Raw genomic sequence first — 10831 nt, 5'->3', positions numbered from 1 at the left:
AGTATTTTCATATGTATTATCCCTATGATTTTATTGCGGGGGTATGAGCCTTCGGGCATCACGTACCTTAAGCTCTGAGGGAATATGTATGTATATATTATATTTATTTAGTTATTTATTTATGTTTCATATGTATTTATAAAATGGAGTAATTTAAAGATTTACTATATTAACTTAGGGATAATTTCAAATTAATTAGGTACCGTTCGTAAGAACGGGCGCGTAGGGGGTGCTTGTACCTTCCCCTCGCGTAACCGAACTCCCGAACCTAACTCTGGTAATGTAGACCTATTCTACCCCTAACGGGGTAGTAATCACGTGTTCTAACCACACTAAAAGGTTAGTGGCGACTCCGATATTCTCATTTTTCCTGAAAATATTAAAATTGATTTTTATTTCGCCACCCGGGGCACACGCGCTCTCGGGATGTCGCGACACCCCCCACCATTTTCAAAATGTAGATGAAAAACAATTTATTCAAATAAAAGAAAATTTGTGCATAAATGAAGGTGTTTTTAGAACTTGAACCTTTACTTAGTGAATACATATTAAAGTTAATCAGGATTACATAGTAGACAAATTTTGAACTAGCAATCCTCTTTTGATTAATCGGATACATATCCAACAAAAATTATCAAATCTTTGGGTATTATAAAAAGCCGATGCGTGGATTGGCCTTGCATCTATTGATAAGGGCTCTAGAGATAAATCCATTTCTTATAGGAAGCAGCACCACTTCCGACACTCATATAGGTAGGTTTATCAAAGGTACCCCTGTAATTAAAGTACCTCACAAAACCTATTATAATCCTATTAAGAGCTTAAAATTAACCTTCACCTTTTCCACATTATAGGTACAAAACACTATTTTCCTTGGGATGGATTATGGGACTCATATACATTTAAGTGCTTCCAAACACTACATATGATGTACTTTACTCGTTGAACTCAAGAGCTTGAAAATTTCAAGTGTTGGGTTGAGTTTCCATCATTGGTGACTATGGGTTATAGATTTAAGTCTCATCCCCTTTGATGTTTTCTAGACCATGTCTCTAGCAACTCTTTTTGTTAATGGATCAACCAAATTTTGGCTTGATCTCACAAAATCTATGGTAATTACACCATCAGTAATTAAATGCCTCACATGACTATGCATTAGGCCAATATGTCTGGATATACCATTATATATATTACTATATACCCATGACAAAGTAGTCTCACTATCACAATGCAAAGATATAGGTGGCATAGGCTTTGGCCAAATTGGAATTTCTCATAGAAAATTCCTAAGTCATTTTGCCTCTTTGGTACAAGAAGCTAAAGCCACAAATTCTAATGACATAGTGTAATCTGTTATACAGCTTGGCTTCTTTAAACCCCAACAGATAGCTTTTCCTCCAAGGGTGAATATCCACCCACTAGTCGATGTATGATCATTATGATTAGTTATCCAACTGACATCTATGAATTCTTCTAAAATAGTAGGTTATCCTTTATAATGTATACCATAATCCATATTATTTTTCAAATTCTTTAACAATCTATATATAGCATGCCATTGAATATCACTAGGATTACTAGTATATCTACAAAGTTTATCTACAGCAAATGCAATATCAGGTCTAGTAGAAGTCATAGCATACATCAAGCAACCAATAACTCTAGCATATTCTAACTGATTTTTTACTCTACCAATGTTAGGATATAATTTCAAATTTGTATCGAAAGGTATGCTAATAGGTTTGCAGTCATAGTGATTAAACTTTTTCAATATCTTTTCAATATAGTGTGATTGGGTGAGAATCAATTTATCATTTTTTTTCTAATTATTATAATACCCATAATCATATCTGCATTACCCATATCTTTCATATCAAAATTAGATGACAACAGTGTCTTAACACTTTCAACACTTTCAATATCAATACCAAAAACTAACATATCATCAACATATAAGAAAATAATTACACCTTTATTTCTATTGAACTTACTATATACACATTTATCATATTCATGTATTCTAAAGCCATTAGAAAGAATAACTTGGTCAAATTTTCCATGCCATTATTTTTGGGCTTGTTTAAGTCCATAAAGAGACTTAACCAACTTACATTGTAATGACCCGGAAAATTTATACTATTAAAATAATTAGGAAGGATAACAAATGAAATGGATTAATGGATAATAAGGAAAAAGGAAAGATTTTAGAGGAGGGAACGACAAGCCTCATCGACGAATGTTTTGTCTTCATCGACGAGTGTCCTTCTAGAGATCATGGACGAACCCCAGTCCCTTGTCGACAAAGAAATCCCAAGAGAGTAATTTCAAACTCTGAATTTCATCAACGAATGTATCTTCTCATCGACGAAGACCCTTCAGTGGTTCATCGACGAACTCCGCCTTCTCGTCGACGAATCCACGTGGCAATAGCGTGTATAAAAGGGATAAGGAAGCTTCATTGCGAAGAAAATCAAATTTTTCTTCATTTCTCTCTCTAAAAATCATTCTCTCTCCCTTCTCTCTAAGAATTTGGCCCAGTTTCAGCCCCAATCGCTAAACGGAAGTCACTACGGTGTTCTAAGGAAAATTCTCTACATATCTAGCGAATTAGTTTCTTAAACTGGGCTTTTTGAGGTAAGGGTCTGGATTCTCAGTTTTGGGTTTTTATAAGTTTATTAAAGGTTATTAAGTTGAGAAAATGCAGAAATAGTAGGTTATTTGGGGCTTATCTCATCTAACCAGGGTTTTTGAACCAGGGTCTGGGTGAGCATCACAAGCATCAGTTGGGATACCTGTTGGTGAATTTCAAGGATTCAGGTAAGGGGGAAATTTATATATTAAATCAGGTTTCATGAATTAAAATAGATTATTTTTATTTATGTATATATGTTTTCATATGGGTATAAAATGCCAACCATATAAATTATGTTTTTTGAGCTTAGGATTGCTTATATAGCTACGTAATGTGAAAATGAACAAATGAAAATGGAAAGTATTTCAGGATAATTATGTAAGAAATGAAAGTATATTTTTAGTAAATAAACGTTAAATGTTGGTTGGCTTATTTTACAAGCAACATATGAATTTTATTGCTAAAATGTGTGGCATGAGTGGAAAGTAATGTTGTTGAAGTATGTTACATGTATGAGATGCAGGTTATATAAGGAATGCAATGATAATAAAATGTATAAGGATGGTGTTATTTGTGATTGATAATGCAACCATGAATGCAATGACAGCTAAAAGGAGCTGTAGACTAATTGATGACAGTTAGAAGGAGCTGTGTTAGCAGATTCTAGTGCATATCTATGTGGACTAACTGATGTACATCTAAAAGGAGCTGTGGTACGAATGAATTAAATGAAAATGAATGTAATGGAAATGTGAATTAAATGGTTATGAAATATGAAATGTAAATGATGTAAATGTTAAAGGTTACATAAAGTGAAATACCAAGAAATACTAAAGTTATGAACATGAACAGCTATGGATGATTGAGTAACAACAGACAGAATAATGTATTATGGTATTATAAAGTACTTATGTTAGTAGAACATGTTACTTTAGGGTGGGGCAAACTCTTCACCTGAGGGCTTGCTGAGAAAGCGAGTGCCCTGATTGTATCAGATCTGGCACTAGGTTGTATAACGTGCTAAGGCAAAGGGAGACTGCTTGTATGGGCGGGTAGATTTCCTTATTCTTGGGGACCTTCGCTGGTAAGCTTCGTATGAATTGTGTGAGTACGAGATTAATTTATCACTCGAGGGCTTACTGAGTAAGGTGAGTATCTTGGTATGCTTCAGTTGTGGCTTTTGGGTTGCCTAAGTATCAGAGCAGAGGGGTGCTACTTGTATAGGCAGGTAATCACCCCTATCCTTGGGTAATCTTGTAGGTCAAATCTTTTGCATATGTTTGGTTCGTTTCAGAGAAAGATTTCAGTGTTTATGATAACGTTTTGAAAATGTTAATAAAATAATATTTATGAACCTCAGTTTGACCACACGCTGTTTTAAGATATATTATTTTTTTCCCTTACTAAGATGTGTCTCACCCGAATATAAATATTTCTTTTTCAGGACTTCCTTGAGATCAAGCTTAGAGAGCTCTAGGTTTTATAGCTCGAGCTTAGCCTTAAGTGCATCCCACAAATCTTTTACAATAGCCATATTCTGATACAGATCAAATAGATTGTCTGACATTGAATTGCAAATGTGGCCTTTGCATATATAATCATCTTTTTTTCCAATTTTAACCTTGCACGTCCTTGAGCCAAAGTCTCATTCTCATTCACAACAGGTTTAGGGGTGGTGAGAACATACACCACTTTGAGACCTACAAGAAGAAAGTGCATATTTTTCTACCAACGCTGAAAATTACTTCTATTAGCTTTGGTGTATTCCCAAGAGGGAGTGAATTGGGTAATTAAAATTTCCTACATTGATTTCAATTTCATAATTAGTAACTCCCATCCTAGGGTCTGTTTAAGCACATACCAACACCCCAACAAAATAATACTAAGTAGATATATAAAAACAGATGCAGCAGACTCAGTATTTCCAATTCATTCACAGTATTGAAAGCATGCACAACATTCATATAACTATTCAAATATAAACATAAATGTGCATAAATTAAATTGCAGAAATATAAATAGTATAAGGAAAGAGAGAGCCGATGGATATGTAACAACCCAAAAAATTTAAATGGTTGAATAATTAGGAAAATGATAAACGGAATAGATAAATAAGGAATAAAGGAAAAAAAATTTGAAAGAAGGGAATAGCATACCTTGTCGACGAGTTTCATGTCCTTGTCGACGAGTGCTCTACTAAAGATCATCAGCAAAGTTTAGTTCCTTGTTGACGAGAAGATCTCGAATAAGAAAATTTCAGATTTTAAGACTCATCAATGAATGAATCTCCTTGTCGACGAAGTTCCTTCTAGACTCATCGACGAATCATGTCTACTCGTCGACGAAGCCAGGTGGCAAAATCGAGTATAAAAGGAACCAGGAAAGGTTCCTCGCGAAGAAAACAATTTCCTTTGTTTTCTCTTTCTAAAAATCACCTCCTATGCCTTCTCTCTAACTTTCCAGCCCGGATTCAGCTCGAATCGATGATCGGAGACCGCTACGTTGTTCTAGGGAAGATTCTCTACACATTTAGCAGGGCAGTTTTCTAAACTGGGCTTTTCGAGACACGCTCCTAAGTTGAGGTAAGGGTTAAGATTCTTAGTTTTGTGTTTTTAAAGGTTTATTTGAGGTTTATAGGTTGAGAAAATGCAGAAATAGTAGTTTATTTGTAGTTTATTTAATTAAACTAGGGTTTTTTATTGAGGGACCGGATAAGCGTCACAGGCCTCTTTTGGGGGTTCCTATTGGCGTAGTTCAAGAAAGCAGGTAAGAGGGAATATATATTAAACCAGGTTTTTATGAAATAATTGGAAAATAAAATATGTTATGAATATATGTGTATATATTTTTATATGGGTTTAAAATGCCAACCATTTAAATTACGTTTTCTGAGCCGAGGGCTGTTTATTTAGATACATATATGTGAAAATGAACTGATGTAAGTGAATGATATTTTCAGGATAATAATGTAAAAAAGAAAGGTATATTTTCAGTATATAAATGTTAAATGTAGGTTGGCTTATTTTACAGAATATATATGTATAAATAAATATATATATATATATATATATATGTGTGTGTGTGTGTGTGTGTGTGTGTGTGTGTGTGTGTGTGTGTGTGTGTGTGAATTTTTATTTCTAAATAGTGTGGCATGAGTAAAATAGAATTCTGTGTGGAATTATGTTATATGTATGAGATGAAGGATATACAAGGAATGAATTGAAATGAAAATGTTATATGAAATATGCTGCATGTGAATGTTAATGCAACCACGGAAACAAAAACAGCTGAAAAATGATGAGACTAACACAAAATAGCTGAAAGATGTTGGGTAGCAAACTAGCACATTTCTATATGGACTAACACAAAAAGAGTTGAAAGATGCTAAGACTAACACAAAAATAACTGAAAGATGCTGGGACTAACACAAAAACAACTGAAAGATGCTGGATATATTATGGAATGAAAATGAGAATGAAATGAAAATGAAATGTGAAATGTGAACAATGTGAAATGGGAAAAAGCCACGTAAAGTGCAATGAAATGAAATGTCACAAATGAAAACATGAACAGTTGAGAAATGCAGGATAAATGACAGGAAAAATAATGTTTTATAGTAGTATCAGTATGAATGCTAGTGTAACATGGTACTTGCATGGGCAGGGCAAACTCTTCGCCCGAGAGCTTGCTGAGAAAGGCAAGTGCCCTGGTTAGTTTCAGATGTAGAAGTAGGCTGCATAACGTACTAGGACAAAGGGAAACTACTTATATGGGCGGGTATATTTCCCTATTCTCGGGAGCCTTCGCTGGTAAACCTTTGGATGAACTATGTGAGTACGAGATTACTTCTTCACCTGAGGGCTTACTCAGTAAGGTGAGTGCCCTACTATGCTTCACTTGTGACCTTCAAGTTGCCTAAAGTATCAGAGCAGAGGGGTGCTGCTTTTATGGGCGGGTATCACCCCTCTCCTTAGGTTTTTATCGTGGGTAAAATATCTTGCATGTGATTGATTAGGTTCAGAAAATGATTTCAAAAATTATGTTAAAGATCTGCAAATGTTGAATATTATGTTGATTATAATCTCTTGTTGGCCACACGCTGATTTAATATATTGTTTCTTCCCTTACTAAGATATATCTCACCCGAATACAAATTTATCTTTTTCAAGACCTCCACGAGATCGAGCTTAGAGAGCTTGAGGTTATTACAGCATTTTTGGGCTATAGAAAAGGGAAAGGGTATAATTTTGATGATATTTTTGGGATGTAAATATTTTATGATTTATGTTTTATGTTTTAAGTCTTCTGGGTTGTGGATACTGGACGTTGTTGGTTATGTTTTTTGGAGATATGTATATATGGATGCAAATGGTTGAATGGATTATTATAGAATGCAGATAGAAGTATAAAAAGCTGGTATATTATTGATAGAGGACTGTAGTTATGTTTTCCGCTACGTAATTATTAATAAAATAACAGGTACAGGAAAATGAATTATGTGGCACCCGAGTCCCACAAGGTGGATTTGGGGCGCCACAAAGCACAGTTAATTAGGTATAACGCACCAGACCGGGTTTACGGGTTCGGGGCATTACATTTTAGTATAAGAGAATAGGTTTTGGGATTCTATAGACTTAGGAATGATTTATACTAGAGTATATGAATTGGTTAGGATAAAGATACTAGATGGATAGGTTAGGTGTTGAGAAGTAAAGAATTTTGTTTTGTAGTTTAGAGACAGAAATACGTCGACGATTTCCTGTGATTTTTTTGAAGCAGTCGACGACCTCATAAAATTCACGGTAAACCTTAGATGATTTCATTTTTGAGCTGTGAGACTGGTCTTAAATTGAGAAGTTGGGTGTATACTATAATTTAGATTGATGATCGTGTTGATTAGGATATGATAATGGAATTCTTATCCCTTTTCTATTATATTTTTAGGATGGATCCTAGGGATGAGGATGTAGAAGCTAAAGGAAAAAATGATTCAGAGGCTTCCAGTGAATAGGACATTGATACCTTTGCAATGTTGCGGGGTATAGCCCGGCAAGTCAAAGTTGAAACGAGGAAGGATCCGACAAAGCAGAAATATCCACCTGTAAGTCAGGGCTGCAGTATTAAGGAGTTTATAAGAATGAACCCTCCGATCTTCATATGAGGACCTGATCTAGTGGCTGCAAAGAATTTGGTACAGGAAATAAAGGAGATCTTGGTTGTACTCAACTACACAGACGAGCAGAAGGTCTGTTATGCTGCATTTAAGATGACCGCAGATGCAAAACGTTGGTGGCTTTCTGGGAAGCTACTGGAGGAGCAAAGATTCGTAAAGATAACTCTGACATAGGAGAGATTCAAGAAGTTGTTCTTTGATAGGTATTTTCCCTTATCTTTCAAAGAGGAAAAGATTGAAGAGTTCACTAACTTGACCCAGGGAAATATGACAGTCGAAGAATATGAGGTCAAGTTTGTTGAATTGTCACGTTTTGCTCCATTCCTGATTCCAAATGAAGTAAGGAAGGTCAGGAAATTTAAAAAAGGCTTAAGACACAGAATTTATGAACTAGTGGTGGGATTCCAAGTTCATAATTTCTCGGATTTGGTAGATAACACTTCGGTGCTGGAGAAGGGCATCCAAAGTAGCACAGAGCCTGCAGAGCAAAAGAAGAGGCCTGCACCATCTAGTTTTCAAGCTGAGGCCATTCAGAGATCAGGAAAGAAATGGAAAGATGCGGTCAGCTCGAGGCAGGAGATAGAAGATTAGGGTTATTCTGGTTATTTGGATAGTCAGCCTTACCCCGTATGCCAGACATGTAATAAGAGGCATAGGGGTGAATGTTGGTTTCGGACTCCTAGCTGTTTCAAGTGCAGTAAACTGGGGCATATTAAGAAAAATTCTTGAGAATCGTTCCCTTATGTACCTGCACAAAATCAAGATTGAGGAAAGCATCCAATACCACTTGGCAGAGGTGGTCCAACACGAGTTTACTCGTTGATCCAGCCTAAGCAAAAGAATGCCAAGGGCACAGGTATGGGTTTATGATTAAGAAAATTATAATTTAATTCAATTATGGGTGATTGAGAAGTTTATATAATGATTATATTATTGATGATGCAAAAGTATTTGGTGATGTATACTAAACTGTATGGAATGTATACTAAGTTAACAATTGTCGAAATGTGAAAATGAATAATTAGCGAAATTTCGAGGACAAAATTTTCTAAAGGAGAGGAGAATGTAACAACTCAGAAAATTTTAATGGTTAAATAATTAGGAAAATGGTAAACGGAATGGATAAATAAGGAAAAAAGGAAAAAGGGAAAAATTTTGAAAGAAGAGAACAGCAGACCTCGTCAACGAGTTTCATGTCCTCGTCAACGAGTGTTATACTAAAGATCGTCGAAGAAGTTCAGTTCCTCGTCAATGAGAAGATCTAGAATGAGCAAATTTCATATTTTAGGACTCGTCGATGAATGAATCTCTTCGTCGACGAAGTTCCTTCTAAACTCGTCGACGAATCCTGTCTACTCGTCGACGAAGTCAAAATCAAGTATAAAAGGAACCAGGGAAGCTTCCTTGCAAAGAAAACAATTTCCTCCATTTTCTCTCTCTATAAATCGCATCCTCTGCCTTCTCTCTAACTTTTCGGCCCAGATTCAGCCCAAATCGACGATCGAAGACCGCTACGGTGTTTTAGGGAAGATTCTCTACACATCTAGCGGAGCAGTTTTCTAAACTGAGCTTTTCGAGAAACGCACATAAGTTGAGGTAAGGGTTAAGATTCTTAGTTTTGGGTTTTTAAAGTTTTATTTGAAATTTATAGGTTGATAAAATGTATAAATAGTAGTTTATTTGGGGTTTATTTAATTAAACTAGGGTTTTTGATTCAGAGTCCGGGTGAGCGCCACAGGCATCTTTTGGGGGTTCCTGTTGGCGTAGGTTAAGAAAGTAGGTAAAAGGAAATATATATTAAACCAGATCTTTATGAATTACTTGGAAAATGAAATATGTTATGAATATATGTGTATGTGACAACCTGCTTAATTTTCACAATTTTTTTTTCAACACAATAAAACCTAGCAGGTCATAATCCACCTGGACCCGTGGGTATCAGGAATACATAAAAACACATAACGGAAGCCTAAGCAGCAGGAAACATACAATCACAACATCATAAATATGAAAACATCCATCACAAAACCATAAATACCAGAGTCACTATATCCACTGTATATCAGTATACACATCACAAAAACAAGATCTAGGGACATTTCCCACAAAATCCAACTGTCCCTACTACAACTTACCCTTCAAAGAGGGTAGATCAACGACACTAGATCAGCGAGGCTTTTCCCACTCTCCTATTAGGGGCTCCTAAAAAATTTATAAAATTCGGGGTGAGACACCTCTTAGTAAGGAAAATAAACTAATACTAGTGTGGTAACATAAGTATTCCGTGTTATACATATACCATACAAAACATATTCAGTAAATTGTTATGTCAAATCTGGGAAATATATATATCATCGAAACATGACAGAACATACTGCATTTTCATAAACATATATCATCTCATATAATATTAATACGAAAACAATCCTGGTAGGTTAGCTGGCTGATGTCATGTATTACCCCCACATGACTGGGTTGTGTGGCCCAAAGGCGGGACCTGACAATGGTTGGCCGACCATTGCCAAGTCAAAAGTAGAGTCTGTAAGTCTGATGGGTCTGCCAGACCTGGTCCGTACACCAGGGGCGCTCACACACTTCTTAAAAACCACATCGACCATCCAATCTCGCACCACTCCGTATAGCGGCGTTAACACAAATATCATGATCAAGATAACCATGGACACATAGCAACGGTACCGTGCAAGTGCTAGCCTAGATCAAGCAAATCAGGTTCTGATATCATATAGCATATACTGAAACTATGCTACATGGATATTTCATATCATTAATTATCAAATCAATCATCTCATTTTTCACATATATATGTATATCGTGAAAATCATCGGCCCGTACGCCGATATTTCACATTTTACCATAACTCAGACCGTATGCCGGCAAATCATATCCACAACATAGCCCATACGCTGGCAAATCATACATATAGCTCGGCTCGTACACTGGAAATCATACACATAGCACAGCCCGTACGCTGGAAAATCATTTCCATAGCTCGGCCCGTACACCGG

At 35.9% G+C, this 10831-nt stretch overlaps 1 protein-coding gene across 1 annotated transcript; it reads left to right on the top strand.

Moving 5' to 3' along the window:
* The first annotated feature begins 7661 nt into the window (after positions 1-7661).
* On the top strand, positions 7662-8396 carry LOC131148309 (uncharacterized). The gene is made up of 3 exons (XM_058098025.1): positions 7662-7733; positions 7830-7958; positions 8067-8396. The coding sequence occupies exons 1-3, from the start codon at positions 7662-7664 to the stop codon at positions 8394-8396; spliced, it is 531 nt and encodes a 176-aa protein (XP_057954008.1).
* The last annotated feature ends 2435 nt before the right edge of the window (positions 8397-10831 follow it).

The sequence above is a fragment of the Malania oleifera genome, chromosome 2 (genome assembly GCF_029873635.1).
Source record: "Malania oleifera isolate guangnan ecotype guangnan chromosome 2, ASM2987363v1, whole genome shotgun sequence".
In the NCBI taxonomy this organism is placed as follows: domain Eukaryota; kingdom Viridiplantae; phylum Streptophyta; class Magnoliopsida; order Santalales; family Ximeniaceae; genus Malania; species Malania oleifera.
The sequence above is the reverse complement of the archived record's forward strand: the minus strand, read 5'-3'. Positions and strand labels throughout refer to the sequence as shown.

Coding starts and splice junctions, on each gene's coding strand:
- LOC131148309 (XM_058098025.1), top strand. CDS start 7,662: ATGTTGCGGGGTATAGCCCGGCAAGTCAAAGTTGAAACGAGGAAGGAT. Junction 7,734..7,829: donor CAAAGCAGAAATATCCACCT/GTAAGTCAGGGC, acceptor AATTTGGTACAG/GAAATAAAGGAGATCTTGGT. Junction 7,959..8,066: donor TACTGGAGGAGCAAAGATTC/GTAAAGATAACT, acceptor AACTTGACCCAG/GGAAATATGACAGTCGAAGA.